Source organism: Microtus oregoni, unplaced genomic scaffold (genome assembly GCF_018167655.1).
Source record: "Microtus oregoni isolate MIOR12 unplaced genomic scaffold, Mior012 000004F_ref0000308, whole genome shotgun sequence".
In the NCBI taxonomy this organism is placed as follows: Eukaryota; Metazoa; Chordata; class Mammalia; order Rodentia; family Cricetidae; genus Microtus; species Microtus oregoni.
The window spans coordinates 28,201,349-28,224,962 of record NW_024543063.1 but is presented as its reverse complement, the minus strand read 5'-3'; the positions used below and the strand labels follow the sequence as shown (position 1 = coordinate 28,224,962).

At 49.1% G+C, this 23,614-nt stretch overlaps 1 protein-coding gene across 1 annotated transcript in view; it reads right to left on the bottom strand.

Annotated features, from left to right (window-relative positions):
• Positions 1 to 23,614, bottom strand: part of Pcnx2 (pecanex 2) — a 123,428-nt gene that overhangs the window by 99,359 nt on the left and 455 nt on the right. Inside the window, exons 2-8 of the mRNA XM_041650116.1 lie at positions 16,564 to 16,769; positions 15,378 to 15,495; positions 14,706 to 14,742; positions 11,899 to 13,197; positions 9,255 to 9,402; positions 8,259 to 8,404; positions 6,131 to 6,224 (exon numbers count right to left, since the gene is read on the bottom strand). Coding sequence (XP_041506050.1) covers positions 6,131 to 6,224; positions 8,259 to 8,404; positions 9,255 to 9,402; positions 11,899 to 13,197; positions 14,706 to 14,742; positions 15,378 to 15,495; positions 16,564 to 16,769 — 2,048 coding nt within the window. The remainder of the gene's footprint in view (positions 1 to 6,130; positions 6,225 to 8,258; positions 8,405 to 9,254; positions 9,403 to 11,898; positions 13,198 to 14,705; positions 14,743 to 15,377; positions 15,496 to 16,563; positions 16,770 to 23,614) is intronic.

Genomic DNA, 23,614 nt, shown 5'->3' with positions numbered 1-23,614 from the left:
GGCTGTGGTGACTGCAGCGGGAAAGGATCAGGAGACCAATGCTCTCTACTGTGCGCTAAAGAGCGTTAGGTCCCAGTGTTAAGTTGTGAGCTTAGGCCCCAGCCCCTTGCATCTATCCTAGCCCCCTGACCCTGAGAGTAAGCACTCTGGACTCCAAATCCCAGCGGGCCAGGTCCTGACCCCTGGGAGGGGGGGAAGGTCAGGACCACACCCAAGAATATTTAAGTGAACTCCCAAAAGAGGAACACATGGTCTCCTTTTCTTCCTCCAGGTGGTCGTGTTTGCTCAGCTTCCCCATTTCTCCTCGGGGCTGCCCAAGAGCGCAGAACTCCCATTAAACCTGGATATCTCTTAATTTGGCTTGTTTTGATTTGGCTTGATTGAGAGCTCATGTTAAGAAAATATTTCTAACACCCAGGGCTGTTCGTTAGAGGATGTCAAGTGACATTCCCACTTCCTGAAACGTCTGAGCACGGAGAGAGCCCACTCTGTGGAATGGCTGTCTCAATGACCCCACCGGGTCTCCATCAGTCTAAGGCTGGGCTGGTCTCTGGTCAACTCCTTCCATTCAAGGTGAAAGCAGAGGAGAGAGAGAGCTCAGAGAAGCATCGGTGGTGGTGGGGGCGGGGTGGCAAGAAAAGCCAGCCCTGGAAGAGAGCCAAGAAGATGGGGGAGGGGGTGGGGCAGGGACCCTAAGCTAGGGACCCAGTGGTTCCAACATGGAATCCCAGCACTTGGGTGACTGAGGCAGGAGGATAGCTGGGAGTCTGAGGCCAGTCTCAGCTATGCAGTGAGACCCTGTTTCACACAAACAAGCAAACAATAGCAGCTAGACTCCGCTGGGCTGGCTGGGACAGGGCTGGGCATGGGGTGAACAGTGTAGGGTGTTAGATTCCCGCTGGCCCTAGCTCCTCCTTCCTAAGGGAAGCTTTGAAAAGTACCCAAACTATAAAAGGGTAATGCTGCCTCCCAGTGACAGAGAAAACATTACCCGAAATTCTTCCTCCTCACCAGACTTTAAAACAACAGTTTATTGTCCCCTGGAGAACGCACGTCTTCTGCAGGCCCTTCCCTGGGCTCCAGGCCCACTGTGGGACAGACAGACGGCAGGACTTAAGAGGGATGCCTTAGGAAAGACGTTAGTGTAACATGCTCACGGGCTGTGAAGGACACCAAGGGAAAGCAGATGGGGGAGGGGCGTGATTCTAAAGGGGAGCTGAATTTAAGGTGGGGATCAACTCTTCTTTAATAAGACCCACAAAGGCAGCAGAGAGAAAGCAAGTGGAAGGAGTGTGCCCCCGTGTGGCAGCTGGGGCTGTGTGCAGGCATAAGGGCTCAGCTTCCAGTTTCAACTTCTGTTTCTGGGACTCTGAACCCTGTCTTAGTCCCCAGGTTGAGGACCCCTGTGGGAGGAACAGAGACTGAGAAATCATTGGCGGTGAGGGCACTCCAGGCCCATCACCTGGCCCTCCATGTGCTCAAAGGCAGCGGGAGTTCTCAGGTCTTTAACTCTGGCGCAGCAGCCAACACACACCTCATTCAGATCCACAGGGACGGCTCCATGGCTGAGGTTAGATATCCCCAACCCAAGATGAAGTGTACCGTGCAAGTGCAGAGGATCGGGCTTACCACCCCACATCTCAGTCCTGAGCACCCCAGTCTTCCTGCAGTGCCCCTCACTCCTGCTCTGCCAAACTCAAGGGCTCCACTTCTTCGGAATAAAGCAACAATAAGGAGATTATTTCTGGCAATCGTCTGCCTGCTTCCCTTCTTGGAGACCCAGGTGCACCCTTGAACAGCGTGGCCGTGGGCCGAGGAGATGGAGACCAAGCATTTGCCTGCCACACAAGCAGGAGGACCTGAGTTTGAGTCCCGGAGCTGACACGGAAACGTCGGCTGTGCTGCCGAGCTCCTGTCACCTCCGTGGCCCTGGGGAGGTAGAGAAAGGTGGAGCCTTGGAGCACTGGCCAGCAAGCCCAGCGAACTGGTGAGGCCCAGCCCCAGTGAGAGGCCCTGTCTCAGAGAAGAAATCCCGAGGGGACAACCCCTAAGAGACCGAGAGCTGAGCTAACATCAAGGGCGGGGCTTTCAAAGGGAAGACAGTACTTGGGAAATTTGTAGACAAAATAAATAGAAACCCAAAGTTCAAGACCAGCCTGGGCTGTGTGTCTCAAAAAAAAAAATCAAACCAAGGCTGGAAAGATAGCTCAGTCAATGAAGTATTTCCCTTGCAATTGTAAGGACTGAGTTTGATCCCAGAACCCACACAGTGAAGCATGGCAATGTGTGTGTGTGTGTGTGTGTGTGTGTGTGTGTGTGTGATCCCTATACTGAGGAGGCAGAGACAGTTCCTGGGGGGTCTCACAGGCCGGCCAGCCTTAAGGAGCTATGGGCCAATGAGAGACTTTCTCAACAGATATCCTGAAGTTCTCTTCGGGCCTATACACACACAGTGTGCATGTGTGAATGCGCATACACACATGCACACACACAGAGGGGGAGAGAGAAAGAGAAGAAGGGAGAGAGAGAGAGAGACCGAGCGGCAGGGACTGGGGGGCAGCGCTTTCTTTACAAAACCCGGAAAGGACTGTGAAGTTCTGTATGCACCGAACCATTTCAGCTCAGAACGTTCAGGCAACTTCTTCCATTTCCTGGGCTAACGACTTCCTTCCAGATCAGTTTTCAGGCAGAGCAGCTCACTCTGGGCTCTGAACTAGGAAATCTGTCCTGTGTTCTGGTCAGTTAAACATGAAGGGGATTTATCGTGAGGCAGCCTTTCCCAGCAGCCCCTGGAAATGCTGCAGCTCAGGTTTCTGGGCAGAGCAGGAACAATCAGATAACCTTCCCCAAGGCACCTGCTGGATGAACAGTTAGTGTGTAACTCAAGGTGCTCTGCCAGTCTGCGTGTGTGTGTGTGTGTGTGTGTGTGTGTGTGTGTGTGTGTGTGTGCGGGGGTGGGGTGGAGTGCTGTTTCTCACAGTGTTGGGAGGCCGGGAAGGGAAATGAACCTCTTCTCTCAGCTTCCTCCAGGAATCCCTAAAGAGACATAGAAGTTGCATGGCTCACAAGTCCCCATTCAGAGCACAGCACCTGGGACATAAAACTGTCACATGACCACCAGGCCTCACAATGGCCAAGAGTCACCTTCCTGCCAGTAATGGGATCCAGCAGTTTAACGAGTTAGTTGGAGGTTCTTCCAGCCCCTGAGGTCACCTTAGCGGGGAAGAGAGGATTCTTCAGTACCTTCTACGGTGAGCAGCTTATGGAGCCCTAACGAGGCCCCCTTCCAGTCAGAACGTCAACATTGTGTTTGCTAGACTCGGAGGATCCAGAACTCAATGGCTTTCAGTGCTAGAGACAGAATATTAAACACCCGCCCTAAAGCTGCCCTAGAAACCGCTAGCTGCCAAGGCGTTGGACCACAGGCTGCTGGGGAAACACCATGTCCTCGGCTTCCCACTTCACAAACAGATAAAGTGACCCCTGCCGAGAATGGACCCTCCTGGCGGATGTCAGGGGTTGGCTGCTGTGGAAAGTTAACCCTGAACTTTGTCCTCCTTCTCTACCCAAAAGGGGCACACACCTGACACTGCTGAGTGCCCTCTGTGCAGGCTCTGTCCTGAATGCTGCACAAGTGTGTGTGTGTGTGTGTGTGTGTGTGTGTGTGTGTGTGTGTGTATGTAATTACTTGTCTCTAGGGACACAATACGTGCACAGGTGCCCACACAGACCAGCAGAGAGGAGTGGATCCTGGAGCTGGAGTTACAGATGCTTGTGAGCCACCCAGTGTGACTGCTGAGAGCTGAACTCATGTCCCCTGCAAGAGCAGCGGGTATTCCTAACTGCTGAGCCGTCTCTCTGGTCCCTGGTTTTAGTCTATCAAGGCTCATGATATGTGACATACAATGTATGTTATATGGATAGATTGTCACATGCTGTTTGAGCTCACTGAAGAGCTGGCTCTGGAAACACAATTGCCCCCCACCCTCAAGTCTCGATATACACACTGGTGTATATATCAAACCCAAGTGTGTGTTTGTCTCAAAGTGACCTTTGGGTAGAGCTGCTCCCCTAACTCTGTGACAGGAAAGAGAAGATCAGCGAAACAGCCCAAGAGTGAAAACCTTGTGCACTTGAGAAGAGCCAGAAGGTGAGCCATTTGTAGCAGAGGTTACTATCTAACATCTGTCACCCCTGGCTATTTCTTCTTTTACTTTGGCTTCCTGTATACTTAATAAAATCAACTATGGGTTTTGAATAGTGGCTCAGAAGTTAAGAGCACTGGTTACCATTCCAGCAGACTGGGGCTCAATTCCCAGTACCCACATGGTAGCTCACAACTTTCTGCAATCCAATTCTGGGAGTTCTGGCCCCCACTTCTGGTCTTCAAGGGCACTACATGTGTATAGATACACACATACAGGCAAAGCACCTATACACATAAAGAGAATTAAAAAAACAATAAAGATAAACACACTTATTCAAAACTGAAAACACAGCTATCCCAGATCACCCTCTCAATCCAGAACACTAGCGTTACTAGTAAATTCAGGTCAGTGTGCTTACCTGGGAAGAGAGTAGTGCATGTTTATTCAGAAGGAACAAAAAGTCAACAAATGCAAAGCTTCTGCCTTTACTCTGGGATGAAATAGGAGGCTTCTGTTTGCTCTGAATTTAGTGTAAGAACACGCCAACCTGCCTCTGGGGAGAAGATGCAACAGTTCCCAACCCTGTGTTTTCCTGCAGTGGAAGACATCGTCTGAGAAAGCTGCTATGCTAGACGATGAGACACACAAGCTGCAGTCCTAGCGAGTGCTAAAACTCGAGAGGAGGATGCGTGCCTTTCCTTTCAAGCCTCTGTCTGCTCAGGGGAAGCCAGCTTTGATTGGTGCAGACACTAGCACCTGAGGCTGGAAGAGACTGCAGAGCAGGGAGGAGGTGAGATGCAGGCCCTGTCGACCCTGCAAAATTGACTGGGTTCAAGTAGGCAGGCACATCAGAGCAGAGCAAGAAGGATGGGGTGGCAGGGAGGGAAGACCTCTAGGCACTGACATTGGGCACTAGAATTTTTGGTCAGGTGAGAACTGATGATGGGGACATAGCATCAATGAGAGAACATTCTAGAGGCTCTGCCTGATGACAAGGAAAATGATGTCCCTTATTTTAGGGTCCCTGAAAGTCCCCGCCACACTCCTGAAAAAACTCAGGACTCAGGAAACAAGAGGCCACTGAAGTTAAATTTTGTTTGTTTTCCTTGAGACCGGGTCTCATGTAGCTCAGGCTGACTTGGACATTGATCTGCAGCTGAAGATGACCTTGAATTTTGGGTCCTCTTGCTTCCACCACCTCCCAAGGACCAGGATTACAGTTCCGCGCCACCGTGCATTGTCTATGCGGTGCTGGGGTTGGAACGGAGGGCTCCAACTCAGTCCTACCAATGGAGTCACAACCCCAGGTTCTTAAAACACCATTTACAGTCTCCATGTGGGAAGCCCACAACATGCCAATTATACCGTAATAGACTGCGGTTCTTCAGACACACACGCAGCTCTAATGCACTGCACATAGCAGATCTGCCTCCACGTTTACAGCAAGGAATGGAGACCCACCCATTCGGATCACCATAAGGAATCTCTAAGCCTGGGGAAGCTCAGACCTTCTCCACAGCTGGTGAGCTGAACAGCTGGGTCTGTGCACAGTGAGTCGCACTGTCTAGCTGCGCAAGCTGCCTCGGTACCAAGGGAACTCACTCTACTAGGAGCTAGGAGCTCTTCGACACAGTTTTAACAGACAGAAGCAACACTTAGGCTCTCTAGCTGCAGACTGACCCATGAATGAAAAGCATCTGCGTTTCTTTCCAGCGTGCCCTTGGGCAGATGCTGCACTGTCCTCTAGGGAGCCGAGCTCTCAAGCTGCTATTCTCAGACTCCTTCACACAGGTCCTCTCCCCGTCTCCACCCGCCTGTCCTGTTCACCTTCCACTAGGACCACGGCCCCCAAAATGGTTCTACCGAGTTCTCTATAAAGTCATATTTTTATCTCACAGGAAACTCTGCCTTGGCTCCTGCAGAGGAGCCTGTAGACCCCAGCACTGTCCAGGCTCCCAGACCGGGAAGCAACGCCCACTCACCTGGCGCGAGAGGCACAATCAGGGTTCAGGGGCAGATGTTGGGAGGAGCCTTCTTTCTGGTTTCCAGACTTTAAATAGCACGACTTGATTTCCCCTGCAAAACGGTGAGATTTGAGCAAAGAGTAGCATCCCATTGTCTCTGAAGCTCCAGCTCACTGCCACCGCCTCCACGCTAAGGGCAGTCCTGTCAGAGGGTCTGCGGAGTGGCTGGGTTTGTTTTGTTCTGTTTGACATTTGAAGTAGAAATTTACTTAGCAAAGGAGAATGGCACTGAGAGAAAATCACTAAGGAAAATGTTCTGCAAGTCTGCCTGGCACACCCATAACACTATGTCGCTGCCTTCGATCTGTGTATCAGCTGCTGTTAGTTCACTTTGGGCTCCTTCTTTTCTTTAGCTTTTTTTCTGTCCACTTCTTTTTCGTTTCAGGTCTCCAAGCTGGCCTTTCACTATCAATCTTATGCTGGGGGTACAGGCATGGGCTGCCATACTTAGTATTCTTTTCCAGGTCACCCAGGCTGGTCTTGAACTTGCTATGTAGCCTTGACACCCTTGAACTCCTGCTTTGACTCTTGAGTGCTGGGATTATAGGTGAAATGAAGCCAGGAATTTACCCCAGGGCTTATCACACCCTACAGACTGATACATCCCTAGCCCTTTACTTTATTTATTTCCTATGTTCCGTTCACGTATTAGCAGGACTGGAGGAGGAACAGGTGGTTTCTGTGTACAAGCACATAGGAATCACGTATACAAAGAGGCTGTTTAGGCATGCAATTAAGATGGAGGCCACAGAGTCCAGGCTGCCTCAGGGAAGGTAAACAAATGTGGTTACTGACTTCGAGGCAGCATGGTAAAGAGAAGAAAGGATGGGATCCAACTGCAGAGTCACGTTAGCTCGGCTGGAGGGTCCTGGCTATTGGGGTGTGAAGATCTGCTCCTGTTTTAATGTACTTTCCCAGTCCCAAGGAGCACCTTCCTCTGGGGCCCCAGGAAATGCAGCTAACTCCCTGGTGGAGATACCTGCCTAGTGGCCCTCAGCTCCAAAATGCCAGACAAAAACAAAACCAAGGCCTGGACTCCATCTTCTGGAGGCTTAGACAAAAGTGCCTCTGTGTGTGTATGTGTGTGTGTTCCAGTGTTTGAGTGTGTGTGTGAGTGTGTGTGTGTGAGTGTGAATGTGCATGTGGCACAAGATAATGAGCTAGGTAAGGCCACAGAAGTCAGCATCCTGGGTATTCAGTAACTGATAATGGGCCGGAGCCAGGCAGACAGATAAACCGCACATTCTTTCTCACAGGCAGGTCCCAGCTTCCCACTTCCAATTTGTATATATTTGTGTTTATGCTGGCGTGAGTGTGTATAGAGAACAAGAAACTGGAAAGGGCCTGGAGAGGAAGAAGAAGAGGCACCGTGGAAGGAATGAGAGGGAACTAGAACCCTTGTGATTTCAAAGATGATGGTGAATATGCAGACAGAAGGGTTCATGCAAGGATGGAGCCTGGGACATGGAGGGAGCTGACCAAAACTAAACCAGTGTGGAAACCTCATAAGGAAATTTGCTACTTTGTATACTGATTAAGAACTAACTTAAAAATTTAAAAGGATGCTAGCCAGGACCCGCGGAGAATAACCAGAGCCCAGGTTCCGGAGAATAACTAGAGCCCAGGTTCCGGAGAATAACCAGAGCCCAGGTTCCTTGTCTTTTGGAGGCTGACCCAACCATTTGTTTGGTGATTCCTCATGTAACTACATTAAATCTTTGTGTGTTGTTGCTTTTTGAGACAGGGTTTCTCTGTGAAACAGTCCTGGTTATCCTGAAACTTGCTCTGTAGACCAGTCTGGCCCCAAACTCACAGAGATCCTCCTGCCTCTGCCTCCTGAGTTCAGGGATAAAAGCGTGCGCCACCACTGTCTGGTATTAAATCATTTTTATATGAAGGCACCAGGAAAAGCTATGAGGATGTTTAATATATACCTAATAAATATTTACTGGGGACTGGGCATGTGCCCTGGTGAAGTCTCCACTTGGGGAGGAGAAATATCGCTAGCAGACTATGGACCAAGCAGAATTCCGAAGATAACCATGGCTGTCTCCCTTCTTGCTCTCTAAGGTTCTTTAAGACTCACCATGTTCATCAATGAAGACGTGCATGGCATCCAGGGACATCTCCTCCTGTACAGACGTTTCTGGTCCACTGATGACCTGTAGCACCGAGCTGTCTTGTTGGGAGGTCACTCTGTAGATGATCTGCCTTTGCCGACTGCCCTGGAAACTTAACACACATGGGAGCTTCAAGGATGCTCTTGCTGACTAGGTTTATGTCAACCTGACACAAGCTAGAGTCATCAGGGAGGGGGGAGCATCAATTGAGAAAACGCCTCCATAAGATCGGGCTGTCAGCAAACCTGTTGGTGATTTTTTTAATTAGTGATCAATGGGGGAGCATCCAGCCCACTGTGGGTGGGGTCCCCCTGGGCTGGTGGTCCTGGCTTCTATGAGAAACAGGCTGGGCAAGCCATGGGGACAAGCCATTAAGCAGTACCCCCTCTGTGGCTTCTGCATCAGCTCCTACCTCCAGGTTCCTGCCCTGTTTGAGTTCCTGCTCTCACTGCTTTAGATGGTGAACTGTTATACTGAACTGTGGGTGAATAAACCCTTTCCTCTCTAAGTTACTTTTGGTCATGGTGTATCATCACAGCCCTAGCAACCCTAACTAAGACAGACGGTGAGGGGCCGGGAGATGATTGAATGGTAAAGTGCTCACCACGGATATTTGAGGACCTGAGTTCAGATCCCCAAGACCTATGTGAATAATAGCCAAACATTAAGACATGTTCCAATAATCACTGGGCTAGGGTGGAGACAGGAGGATTCTCCAGACTCCCTGGTCAGCCAGTGTAGCCAAACTAGTAAGTTCCAGGTTCACTGAGAGATGAAGGGCTACCGAGATGTTCATCATCTGGTGTGCATGTGTGTGATTGCACACACACACACACACACACACACACACACACACACACACCAGGAATTTTTCTTTGCTTTCCCCAGAGCATTAAAGGGAGCACCTGGTGGGGGAGCCACGTCACATCCCACACAGCGCTAAGTGACCAAGACCTCCTTACAGTGCTGTGGTCTTGGCAGGTTGTGTCAACACAGGGCTGGCGACTGCACGGTCTTGGCTTGGCAAATCTGCTTTTCCTGGCTTCGGATCGTGTCCACTGGGTTTTCCACTCTCCACTGCTTCCTCCTTGGTCCCTGGGGAGGTGTGATCTGGAAGATACAGCTTTCCATGTAGACAAGAAAAAGGAAAACCATCCCTGTGTTCAGGGACTAGACGAACACCTTGAACTATGAAAAGAAGGAGAACTTGGGCCTGGTGGCTAGGCCAATAATACTGGCACTTAGGAGACTGAAGCAGGAGGATAGCTATGAGTTCCACCCCAGCTTGGGCTATAGACTTGGCCTCAAAGTCAAGCAAACAACCAAACTCCAAACAATTTGGGCATGGTGGTGTACACCTAAAATCCTAGCATTTAGGAGGCTGAGGCAGGAGGAGTCCCAGGAGTTTGAGGTTAGCCTGGTCTCCATAGTGAGATTCTGTATCAAATGATGGAGAAGGAAAAGGGGGGGGGGAGAAGAGAGGAAGGGAAGAAAGACAGATTTCTATATAGATCTTCCTTTCACGAAGTCCAAGTCTATAAGTATATTTGAGACACCGACACATACATGCGTTTGAGACAAGTTGTTCAGGCCTCTACAGTCACCATCTACTCTGGCAAGGGATTCAGAGTGACATTCACTACCCTGTTCCAATACACACACACATGAATCCCCATACACATACGTGAAAGATAACACACAGGTGCTCAGCCTCAGATGGTAGGAGAGAAGACCGCAGGAGATGATCTGTTTCTGGTCCCACTGACCGTTTGGGGACCTCACCGTCTTTCTAGCCTTTCATTCTCTACAGGTCACTCTTCTAGCAAAGGCAGGATGGCCCCTTGGGAAGGCAGACCCCTGCTGATGGCTACTGACTTGGAACTACCAGCTCAGGGCTGTGCACAGCATGACCCCCACACACTGGGACTCCCTGAAGGTGAAAAACTATTCAGAAGTCAGCCGCGAGTACAGATGGGAGGGGAGGGGTTGTTTAAAATCTTCTCTAGACAGTGATCTAGACTAAGGTCTTGGCTTATGCTTCTATGAGAAGTGAAGAACACACCTGGCTTGTGTGTGGACACAGGACTCAAAAGTCCCAGTATCTTCTGTGTGAACTGTCAACCCTGAAGGGTCTCAACCTGGACCTGAAGACAGGGTCTGACCCTACAGTCCCTTTCAAGACACATCCAACACCCAAATCAGACCTGGAAGCCAAGGGAGGTTCTGCTACTGGTAACTGATGGCAGTGTCAGCAAAAGAAGAGTGAGTGAGGACCATCCCCAGGTGAGGCAGGATGTAGCCACTCTCGCCAAGAAAATAAAGGGCTCAAGACTGCACCCGGCATGAGTCAAGAACACCAGAAGGACTCGTTATGATGTGTGCAACTTGGGGGTGCTAGGAGGTTCCACATTCTGGAACATAATTTTGTAGGAAAAGTAAGAGGGTGTGTGTGTGTGTGTGTGCACGTGCACACAGAGCCAGGGGTAAACACCAGGTATCTTCCTGGACTGCTCTTACCTTTGTTTTTGAGACAGAATCTATCGTTGAATCTAGAGCTTGCCAGTTCAGCTGGACTGGTTGGCCAGTGGGTCCCCAAAGGTTCTCCTACCTCCATCTCCCCAGTGCTGGGATTACAGACACCCACTGCCCTATCTGAGTTTCTTTCTCCCATGGGTCTTAGGGGATCTAACTCAGGTCTTCTTGCTCACATGCAAACACCTAATCAGCTAGTCATCCCTGGTACCCAGCGCAGGGCCCTTAACAGAAACGTGAGCTTTCCCAGCAGGTGTGCCACCTCTGCTGGAAGAGACGTTTGTTTCCCAGCAGCTGGAACTGTAGGAAAACGATTTCTTCTTTCCCTTGAAATAAACATCCTTGGCTTCTAGAGACGTTGGCAACCCCTTGTAAAGCCTTCATATTTCTGTGGAGCGAGCAGATGCAGGTGCACCCCCCCCCCCGAAAACCTGAATCTGGAAATTCCCCAAGATCCGGAACTTTCTGAGCAGCAACGTGGCATTGCAAGAGGAAACTTAGACCTGACCTCATGTAACAAGGCACAGTTAGAATATAGGCGTGTACACCCGCCCGTGGCTGCGTATGGGGTAGAGCCAGAAGATAAAGGAGTATGCACATTCACATGCGTGTCATGGGTCTTACCTGAAAAATACCTCATTGTGTGCAACCGAATATTCTAAAAACCGAAAACACCCCAAATCTGAAACAGAGCAGTTCCACAGCTCAGGACCAGTATGTGTAATAAGAATGGGAAGCAGAAATAAGCAACATGGTTGGGGAGATGGCTCAGTCCATAAACCCTTGCCTCACAAGCACGAGGAGCTGAGTTCAGATTTCCAGAACCTACAATAAAAGCTGGGTGCCGTGGTACATAATCCCAATGCTGCAATATGGGAGGTGGGGACAGATAGCTCCCTGGGAGCTCATAGGCTAGCTAGCCTGGTCTATGTAATGAGCCAGTCTGGCTACATAATAATGACCACACACACACCAAGCAACAGAGCAGCCCCTGAGAGCTGATGCCCTAGATTGGGTAGCACAGGTAAGGGAAGAGGCTGTGATGTCATCAGAGAGAAGCGGTTGGAGTCTTACCTGCAGGACCCTGATCTCCTTTCTGCTCCGCTGCTGAGTCGGAGGCCACCACTTTGGAGGTGTTGATGGATTCCAGGAGGGAGACAAACTCTAGGAAGTTGGATTCATTTGGAATCTGCCCTTCCTTGGCTTCCAGGTCTGATTTGGATGTTGGGATGGGTTTCTCGCTGTCGCTGGCCACCTCCTTGGGACTCCGGCTTAAGAAGACATCGGTCGCACTGTCCACACTGAGCACACGGGTGTGCCTTTTCTCATGGCCACTCTTACAAGAGGCTGGGTCCAGGTTAGCCTGGCCCTCCCTGCTCTCCTCAGACTCGGGGTCCACCCTGGGTGTGAGCGGTGCAGCGGTGGGGCCTGGTTCCCAGGCATGCCGTGGGGTGGGATTGCCATTTTGGGTGCTACACTCCATGTCCCCAGATCCACAACCAAGACAATGATCAGATGACATCACCTGCGTTCTCTCTGGGGTTCTTTCTCCCTCGTTTCCTTCAGGACAAGAGATGCCTCTTCCTCCTCCATCCTCAGTTAATTCAAGGGTGATCAAAGGAATTCTGACCTGCTCAGAATCTGCAGGACCGGCCACTCCTGGACCAGAAGGCTCTGCATCCAGCCTGACACTGGTTCTATCAGAGCTGGTTACCTTCAGGTGCAGGGAACTCTCCAGGTCACTTGTGGAGTTTGGGGTGCTACTCATCGTGATGACTATCTTAATGGGCTCGTGCAGACTCAATGGTTCTCCAGGCTGGGAGGTATCAATAAGGGTCACCGCAACCTCGCCATCAGAGTCAACCACTTCCTGGTTCAAGGGCGGTTCCACCTGACCCGATGTTTGGGTCAGCTCCTCCTCCTCTGTGGGTTTGGCCAGGACAGTGTTGTGCTGACCGCAGCTGCTGCTCAGGCTGTCCTGAGGCAATCTGCTCTGTGACTGTGCCCTGGTGGGATCCTGGGGACAACTGGGGCACTGTGGAATCAGAGCAGAGTGCTCACTGCCCCACGGCTGGAAGGAGATGTCCGTTTCCAGTAAGTCATACTGGGACAGGGACAGTGGCAACTTCTTCAAGGCTCCAGTGTTCACCAGGCCAATCTCAGACCTGTGTCGGGCCGGGCGCTGGCCAGTGCCCCCCGGCTCTTTCCCTTTTCTTCCTGTGAGGATCTCTGTGGTAACTGGCTTCACTGGTCCTGCTGGTCTGGGAGTGGGTTCCGGGGTACGCCCCTGAGATGCAGGTAGGCTTTCTGACTTGATGCCAGGTGAGGTAGATGATACCACTGCCTCCGGCTGATCCTCTGACAGAACAACGCCTGAAATGAATGACAGGGGTGGCATGGGACACGTTCGCCATGATGTCTAATGCTTCAGAGTGGAACATTGAAACCAAAACCAGCGGTAAATACTCCGACGCTTTTGTGTGTGTGTGTGTGTGTGTGTGTGTGTGTGTGTGTGTACTTGAGTGTGAGCACACATGCCTGTACGTGGGCCCAAGGTCAATCTCAGCTGCCATTCTTTCAGACACCTTGTTCTTTGAGTCAGGGGTCTCTCGCCAGTCTGAAACTTACCCATTGAATGAGGGTGGCTGGCCGATGAGCTTCGGGGAGTCCCTGTTCCTGTCTCCTGAGTGCTGGGGTTGCAAGGATGTACCAGTACATCCAGCGTTTTTTTTTTCTTTTTTTTTTCTTCTTTTTTTTTGGTTTTTTGAGACAGGGTTTCTCTGTGATTTTGGAGCCTGTCCTGGAACTAGCTCTTGTAGACCAGGTTGGTCTTGAACTCACAGAGATCTCCCTGCCTCTGCCTCCCGAGTGCTGATCCAGCGTTTTTATGTGGGCTCTAGGGATGTGGCTTGGGTCCTCATGCTTACAAGGCAAGCCCTCTGTCTATGGGCCAGCCTAGCCCTGGTGCTTCCTCTATAAGAATGCCCATTCTCCTGGGTTCCCGAGAGGTCTGTATGACAACCTGACTTCCTCTTTCTTTTATTTTTCCCCCGTGCTGGGGCCTCAAGGGGCAGAGAAGTGTGGTCTAAATCACGTGCTCACTCGGGCCTTGTGGCTGGAAAGGGCTTGGTTCTGCTCTCTGTCACCTTCTCAGCTTGAGCAAGTTACATGATTCCTCTAGACCAGCGGTTCCCAGCCTAATGCTGCGATTCTTTAATACCGTTTCTCATGTTGTGGTGACCCCCGGCCATAAAATTATTTCATTGCTTCTTCGTAACTGCTATTTTGCTGCTGTTATAAATCATCATGTAAACATCTGATTTGGAGGATATCTGAAATGGGAACCCTATGGGGGTCAAGACCCACGGGTTGAGAAACACTGCAAAACCAAGAGAAACAACAGTGGTCAGCAGGTCGGACAAGCTCCTCCTTTGCTTTGGGGTTCACTTTGTGTACCATGTGATGCTCTAAGTACCATCCTGGCCTTCTCCTGCTTGACGTCAGCAGCACTCGGTCCCCACTGTGACAATCAAAAAGCCTTCAGCATGGTCACATGTCGCATGGGAGCAGGACCTCCAAGAAAGACTCACAGCTCTGACTCTTTACACCTTCACCTCAGAGCTGGAAAGGCAGCTCAGTTAAGGGTGCTTAAAGCTTTTATAAGGGAGCCCAGTTCTGTTACCAGTATTCATATCCGGCAGCCCACAGCCAGTAACCCCAGCTCAAGGGGGTCTGGCGGCATCTTCTGGCCTTTGTACATACCCACACTCATTGTGTGAGCTTGTGTGCACACACAGAAATACACATATACACATGATTAAAAAATTGACTTTCCCGAGGATGTAGCTGTGCTTAAATATCCAAGAGAGACAATACTCTACCTTTGAGGTCTTCTACTGTCTCCTGTGCTGGCAATTCCTGTGGAAACAGGAAATAAACATCAATATAGGAGTCAGCCCACTACGCATTCCGTGCGGTTCATATAGCCAGCCACCACCCTTGTCCCTTCAGCAGCTGCCCAGTCTGTCTAACTGGTACATAGGCAAGGGACACCTCAGCATCTGTGCTTCTTAAGTGTTTATAAAATGGACTCTAAGACATATCTAAGTACAGACAACCTCCCAAGATGGCTGCACTGTGACAGAAAGCTGGAGGATGCTAACAAGGAAGCTAACACCATAAGGAATACAGCGTAGCTGGCTTGGATGGAGAACCGTGAAGCTACCCAACAGGAACAGTGATATATTGTTTTTCCAAGAAGCAAGATCTAATGCAGAAAACCGTGGGGAAAGAGACAGAGTTTGTTCCAAGTGGGATGGGCTGACAATCTGATGACTTCACAGCTGATGCAGAAGAAAGGAAGAGATTTGCACCATGGTTCTCTGACAGGGATGACAACACGAGAGGCCATTGGTACCCTGGGAACACACAGGAGGTGAAGTCTGATGGTCCTAAGTACATGGGCCATTTCCACAGCATGAGAAACACAGCAAACCAAAGGGACCACTGCAACTGCCCCCTCTGGATGCTCCATTCAGGGCGTGAACACCAACCAATGGCGAGGAACGCTGGGAGTGGACACTCTGCCCTCGGGAGCTGCAGCGGAGGGGTGGTGTGGGCAGGCTCCCTCGAGGCTCCTCCTTCTTGGCGCTGTGAATCTGCCTGTTATTGCTGACCCAGGGTGAGAAAGAGCAGATGTTACCAGAGAGCCAGGCTCTTCAGTGTGCCTCCTTGCCATCCCAAACTGTTTCCCTCAGATCTTTTTCTTATACACAAATCCTATTTTTAATAGCACATAAATTTTTTCCCCTAAAATTAGGAGAATTTATCTCTTCCCTCCCTCTCCCCCCTCCCCCCCACCTCTGTGCGTGTGCAGGTGTGTGTGTTTGTACACATGTGTACCTGTGGAAGCCAGAGAGAGCTCAACCTGAAATATAGCTTGTTTGCCAGCTACCTTGTTTGTTGAAACAATGCCTGTCATTGGTCTGGAACTTACTTATTTGGCAGGGTCGGTGGCCAGCAAACTGTATGGATCCCAACAATGGGATTATAAGACTACATCACCATGCCTGGCTTTTTACATGAACTCTGGGGATCAAGCCCAGGTCCTCATGTATCCTCCCCAGCCTGAGAGACACACCTTCAAACTATAAGAAAATGACACAGGCATGGTGACCTTGGGTGTCCTTCAAGCATTGACCTCTGAACCTCACTGTGCCATGTGTGATCTCTATAGCAGGGCACACTATCCTTCAAGATTCTTTGTTATACTCTGTAAACTTAAGTAACAAGATTAAATACTTAAGTAGAATAGTTAGCATTGTTAAGCCTAAGCCAAGTGAATTTTAGAACTTAGTGTAAAGCTATATTGGTAGCCAGATAAAATATCCAGATTGCAAAAAAATAATTTTATTAAGGTTTAGCTTTAAATATAAGCAAAGTACAGAGACCCATGTCAGCCTGGGATGTTTGCCCTCATACATAACTCATAAGCAGAAGGCAGCTTTTGCTCACTATGCACCCATAGATGACATTGCACTCCCAACCCTCCTGCTGCCACCTTCCAAGTGCACACATCAGCATACAAGATTTCTGTAGTGCAGAGAATTGAGCCCAGGTTGCTGGGGATGCTAGGCAAGTGCCCCACAGAGTTAGATACAGCCCCGCCCCACAGAGCATCGTTTTAACCAGAACCGAATCCTTCCGGTTGGGAGTGGGCGCTCGTCTGGACAAGGTTACCTTGGGTTTTTGTGGCTGGCCATGCGCTGGTTGCTGGCCTCTCCCTCTGGTCTTCGCTTGTTCCTCTTTCGCGGGGACTGGCGCTGGATCACTTCTCCCTTATCAAACATGAGGTGCAGGCGGTAGCTGACGAGCTTGATGATTGCAAAGAGGATGGTCACAGAGCCGCAGTAGAACAGTGCAGTGAGGACGTTTGGAGGGAAAGCCTGTAGAGGAGAGGAAAAGGATGCTCATGCCTGCAGGCTTCTACTTTGTTTTAGATCTCAGCGCAATTCAACTATTTACTGAGCAAAAGCCAGGCAAGATTTCCAGTGTTTGGGAATTTTCTCCGGTTAGAATCTCCAAAGCAAAAGAGTTGTATTATCTATTTACCTGTGGTCTTTTTTGCTTCCCAGATTCTAATCAGTGACTTTGATGGCCAATGTTTCTACTAAGCTCTTTGGTTTTTATATATATTATGCTTTATCACTGGATTTGGATTACTAAGCATGTTGCTATAAGTAGCAGGATTCAGCCTTTACATAATGTAGGCACCAATCCACACATCAGTGTGCTGTTATTATGTGAATTAAAGTAGGGTTGGGAACACAGATCAGTGGTAGAGCACTTGCCTAGGAGATGTGGGGCCCTAAGTTCAATTCCCAGAAGAAAGAAAGAAAGAAAGAAAGAAAGAAAGAAAGAAAGAAAACCAACCAAACTATTGAGGCTGGAGAGATGGCTCAGCCAGTAAAATGCTTGCCACGCAAACATGAGGACCTAAGTTCAATCCCCAGACCTCTCATGAAAAAGCCAGGCAGTGCTAATCCCAGTGCTAAGAAGTCAGAAACAGGAGGACTCTGGGTACCCAGCAAGTACTAAGATGCTAGCATCTCTAATTTCCATTGCTATTCTTGCAGCCACCATCCACCCTGTATCCTTAAAACTATACCTGAATGTACTATTGCTTATTAATTTCCAAATCATAGACACTATTAACAATTCAGACACAGTTTTAAATGGAACAAGGAGCCATAGAGCAAGTGTTTTGCTTGGCTGGTGGGTAGATCAGCTGTGTCCAAACACAAGAAGGAAACTGTGGAGCAAGCCAGACAACTCGCTGTGTTAGTGACTTTTCTCACTGCTGCTACCAAGTGCCTGACAAGAAGCGACTTCAGGGAGGGGCTCATTTTGGCTCACACTTTAAAGCATCAATTCTCAGCCTGTGGGTCACGACCCATTTGTGGGGGTGGGGTCAAAGAACCCTTTTGCAACTATTGTCTAAGACTATCTGCATATCATATGTTTACATTATGACTCATAGCAGTAACAAAATTACAGTTATGAAGTAGCAACAGAAATAATTTTAAGGTTGGGGATCACCACAACATGACGAGCTGTATTAAGGGGCCACAGCATTAGGAAGGTTGAGGAGCACAGTTTTAAGGTATACAGCCCAGGCTGGAGGGGGAAGCAAGGCAGCAGGCAGTTCCCATACAGGCAGACATACGCTGGTGGGACTCCAGACCTCTCCAAATCTTGATGAAACAGGAAGCGGAGAGTGGACGTTAAGTGGGACTGGGCTATATGACCCCAAGGCCCACCCTCTGGGAAGCACTTCCTCCAGTGAGGCTTCATCTCCCAAAGGCTCCAGAACCTTCCCCAACAGTGCCATGGCTAGGAAGCATGCATTCCAACAAGAGAGCCTCTTAGTGACAGTTCACACGCAAACCCCAGCAAACATTTCCTAATGAGAGGCCTTTTCAGGGGCTCCTGGGGGGTATCTCCTCTGGACAGACATTTGTCTTCTTTCCTGGTTATTAAGAACTGAGATGTAGTCTCTTATTTTAGAAACATGTTAACAAGACAAAGAAGAGCAATGGATATGTTTCAGCCTTTTTCTATTTTTTATTCTTTTCCCCCATTTTCCTTATGTGCATATGTGTGTGTGTATGCAACTGTATGTGTGTCTGGCATGCATGTTGTCATGTGTGTGGGAACTTATGAACACAGGTGAATGTGCACATGGAGACCTGAGGTGAGATCGGGAATCATTCTCCACCTTATCCACTGAGGCAGGGTCTCGCAATCAAACCCAGAGCTCACAGGCATGGCTAATCTCACTTAACCAGCTCACTCTGGGATTCCCTGTCTGCTCTCTGAGGCTGGAATTACAGGTGGGCTGCCAAACCAACGCAATGTCCTATGTGGATTCTGGGCATCTAAACTCTGGTCCTCACATTTGCTCTTCAAGTATCTTAACTGCAGATCCTTAACTGCCTTTTCTTTTAAGACGGTAAAGATTCGGGACATAGACACACCATGCAAGATAAATTTTTATGTCAGAGAATAAAAGGACCAGAAGATTCTTAATGGCCTTCACAGACCAAAAAGTCTATATTTCTTTTCTATACTTAAGACAAATCAATAGCCATAAATACGATAAAGCCATTGTTGTTTGATCTGATGATCTATAATTTATTTTTTTATGGGAAGGGATGAGGGGAAACTGGAAATTAATATGATGCTGGGTGGTGGAAGTAGAAGAAGGTGGGGGAAGGAAGAGAGCTGGCACTGAAGAAAAAAGATTGTGACGAACAGAGGTGAGGGACTGCCTGCCTGAAGGAATGAGCATCTCAGACACCATGGGCCTGAGAACTTCCATGCTAGCTGCTGTCCAAGAGCAGAGAGGCCAAGAGCTCGAGCATGCGCCCTTGTATTAGCTGGACATCCTAATGCTGGAGGTACACTTGGGAGCTGCTATACTAATGGGTGCCACCTGCTCCTGCTCACTGCTTTGAGAAGCTGAAGATGACCTGAGCTGCTGGGATGCTGGAACCACTTGGGGTTAAATCCCAGATCAAGTGTCCGGCTGCTAACGCCTAGAGTAATAGGCTTCTGAAGATCTCAGAGCTTGAGATGTGAGCTTCTGGGTCTTCCAGTCCAGCCCTGGGGGACCCAGGATTCCCAGTGACCAAATTGTATCTCCTTGCATACTAAGAGTCCCTATCCGGGTAGAGTAGAAGAGCCCTGGGAGGATGACTGGTTACCCTTGAGCATCAGAAGCAATGCTGATGGGAAAGGATGAAGGTGCCTGCCACCCACGCATGAGGACCTGGGTGGAAACCCCTAGAATTCATTGTAAAAGCACAGGTAACAGTGTATGCTTGCAATCCCAGATCTGGAGATATGGTGGCAGAAGGACTTCTGGAACTTACTAGCCATCCAGCCTAGTGGAATTGGGGAACTCCAGGTTCAGAGAGAGTTTGTCTCAAAATCTAAGATGGGGAGCAATTGAAGTAGACACCCTATGTCAAAAGTTGGCTTATACCTTTAATCCCAGCACTCGGGAGGCAGAGGCAGGCGGATCTCTGTGAGTTCGAGACCAGCCTGGTCTACAGAGCTAGTTCCAGGACAGGCTCCAAAGCCACAGAGAAACCCTGTCTCGAAAAACAAAACAAAACAAAACAAAACAAAAAAAGTTGGCTTATACACAGTCATGGGCCATATGTATATATCACACAGACACACAAATGTTTTTATGAGCCGGGAAGTGGTGGCATATACCTTTAATCCCAGCACTTAAGAGGCAGAGGCAGGCAGATTTCTGTGAGTTCAAGGCCAGCCTAGTCTACAGAGTGAATGCCAGGAAGGCTCCAAAGTTACACACAGAAACTCTGTTTCGAAAAAAACAAGCAAGCAAACAAAATATTTCTATGTAGTCAACAGTAATAAACAGAACACGGTGATGTGGGAGTGTCATATATCAATCTGTTGATTTCATTGGTTAAAAAAATAAACTGCTTGGCTGGCCCTCATAGGTTAGAACACAGGTGGGTAGAGAAAACAGAACAGAATGCTGGGAGGAAGAGGAAGTGAGCTCAGACTCAACAGCTCTCCTCTCGGGAGCAGACGCCTCAGAAGAGACGCCATGCTCCCTGCTCCTGGGCAGATATGCGATGAAGCTCCGACCCAGGATGGATGTAGGCTAGAATCTTCCTGGTAAGCGCACCTAGCTGTGCTACATAGAATATTAGACATGGGCTAGTCCAGGTGCGAGAGTTAGCCTACAAGAGGCTAGATAGAAATGGGTCAAGCAGTGTTTAAAAGAATACAGTGTCCATGTAATTATTTCGGGTAAAGCTAGCTGTGCGGGCGGCCAGGGTGCTGGGGATGCAGCCCCGCCGCTCTAATTACTACAACACGGCTCTAGCCAGCAAAGGTAAGAGAACGCTCTCTTTAGCAGAAGCCTACCAGCTGAGAAAGCCTGGAAGAACCAAGGTGCAAAGTCTGCACATTGTGACTACTATTGTGCTAAGTATTTTAAGCAAGAGTACAGCAGCCACTGAGTTTAAAACTGATGGCAATGAAATCTGTATATTTCAGTTCACCTATTGCTAAGTGCAGAAAGGGGATACGTACTTCAAAGTGCAGAAACTTAGCGGACTGCACACTGATCAGTGGCCACAGTCAACAGCAGCACTAATGGGAGTGGAGGTGGGATAACAAGCCACGCCCCCGGTATGCTTCAGGAGGGCACAGTCTTTTCAATATTGCCTTCTCCAAACTCCTAGTCACAATGTAACCCCCAGAAAACAGAGAGATACAAATTTAGAAACACTGTACAAAACAGCTTTAAATGCTCCAGAAAGCAAAAGAGGTTGAGAACCCTCTAGAGTAAAGGTGAATCAAGGACCCAGAAGCCTTGCAAGATCCTTGAATAAATCTTAGATTCAGAAAAAGCAGACACCCTCCTGCATAGGACACGATGGAGAAAAGCTGCACAGAAAGCACACGTTCGACACTAGCATCCTATCAATCGGTCACTTCTCGTGAAGATGATGTGGGTGACTCATTCCTCTCACGAGACACGGTGCTCTTGTTATGCAGGCAGTGTCTAGCGGGCCATCACTTATTTTGAAACAGTATAATACATTTTTATTGTGTAAATACATAAAGTCAGCTGTGGAGTAAACACCTGAAACTTGTGATGGTGAATCTTGATTGTCAATGTCCTGGAATCTAGAATCACACAATGGCAAGTCCCTGGGCATGTCTGTAAAGGGGTTTCTAGACTGAGCTAATTCAGGTTGGAAAACTCATCCTGAATATGGATGGCACCATGCCAGGGGCTAGGGTCTCAAATTGAATAAAAAAGAAATGAGCTGAGCACTGTCATTCATCTGCCTCTGCTTCCTGACTGAGGATAATGGGACCAACCTCCTGTCACCAAGCCTTTCCCGCCGCGAACTTATGTATCTCTTCTGCTTTGAGATTACATCCAAAAGACCAGCTGTTCAGACACATCTTCCTACCACCTCAGTCTAATAAACTGGTAAGTCCATGTCCAAGCCAGACCAATCCAGACAAGATTTCTCATATACTGTCTCACTGAACTCCACTGCACCCACAAACTGGTTCTAGTGGCCCATAAGATAGCTCAGTGTACCCACTGCTACCAAGCCTTATAACCTCCTTTTGATCCACCAAGCCCACATAGTGGAATCCCTGCAAGTTGTCCTCTGACCCCTCTACATGCCTGCAAGTACACACTCTCACACCCTACCATCACCACCCCCAAATACACACGTGCACAATACACAACACACACCTCAACTCCCACACCACACACACACATCACACACACCACCACCACACACATCACACACACATGTATCACACTCAGAGCATACCACACCATACATACCACACACACACACACTCACACCCACCATCACCACCCCCAAATACACATATGCACCATACACAAGACACACAACACACACCTCAATCCCCACACCACACACAAACACACACATCACACACACATGTATCATACCCAGAGCACACCACACCACACATACCACACACACACACATGCACCACACATATACACTACACACATGCACACAACATACACACACCACCACACAACACAGCATATGAACACACACCACACCACAGCACACATACACACACCACACACATCACCACTGCCCACAGATAAATAAAATGTAAAGATAAAGCCGTGATTGTATTCTTCCTCCTTTTTTTTTAAAGTTGAGAAAATGACAAGTCAGAGTGAGTTAACTTCTTCCAAGCTTCCAGAACTGGGAAAAACTGGAACCAGAGTTCAATTGAGGCAGTCTGTCGTCCGAACCACAGCTCTGGAGAAACTGCCAGGAAAGGAGCCAGAGCCCAGGGATGCCAAGCCACCAGGCATCTCAAATGTCAGACTCGGAACCTGTCAGCCATGCAAACCCATTGAAGATTTTGTGGAGGACACAATCGCAGGCTGTTGAGGGATGAAGTCCTTCACAGGCACATCTGACCTGACTCCTAGCTCAACTTAGCGGCAGGCAGTTTGTTAAGGAAGTTTCACCAGGGCTTCAACTACCTATGTGTCTGTCTGACCTATGAAGGTCATCTATGTAATCTCTCAGCAAGTGTTCGCCAGCACCTTCATGGTGTCCGTCCCTGAGGAGGAGGTATCACACTGCTCTGGCATACGATATACAACATTTACCCACTCCTGGTCCCCCTCCCCCAGACTTCTATACACCATGGTGTGGGAATTGCAAAGTAATTGATGGTAGAATCCGCCTTCTTAAAGCAAAACAGGAAGCAAAGAGAGGAGAAAAACCAACAACAAACAACTGAAATCAGGTCGCCTGGGAAAACTCATATTGCCTGTTCATTGTGACTCTGCACAACACGTTATAGCAGATATCATCCCCAGCCATGAGGCCTAGGGTTCGGTGCCCACAAGCCAGTCTCAACAGTTCCCACCAGCAGGGCCTGACTCATCCAGGCAGACCGCATCAATTCTTAATGAGCCTACAGTCCCCCAAGTCCTAGGTACTTCTTCCCTGTGACTCCCTGGTGTCCTGCAGGATTGCTGTCCCAAATCCCCCACATTTTTCAGTCCCTACTTCTCAAAAGTCACTGTCCCATTCCCAGACCAGGTCTAGTCTCTGACTCCCTGTGCCCTTCTTTTTCCTTCATAACCTTTCTCCTTCTTCTGTTTTGTTCTCTCTACCTCATTCATCTCCTTCCTTCTCTCTCCTTTCCTCCT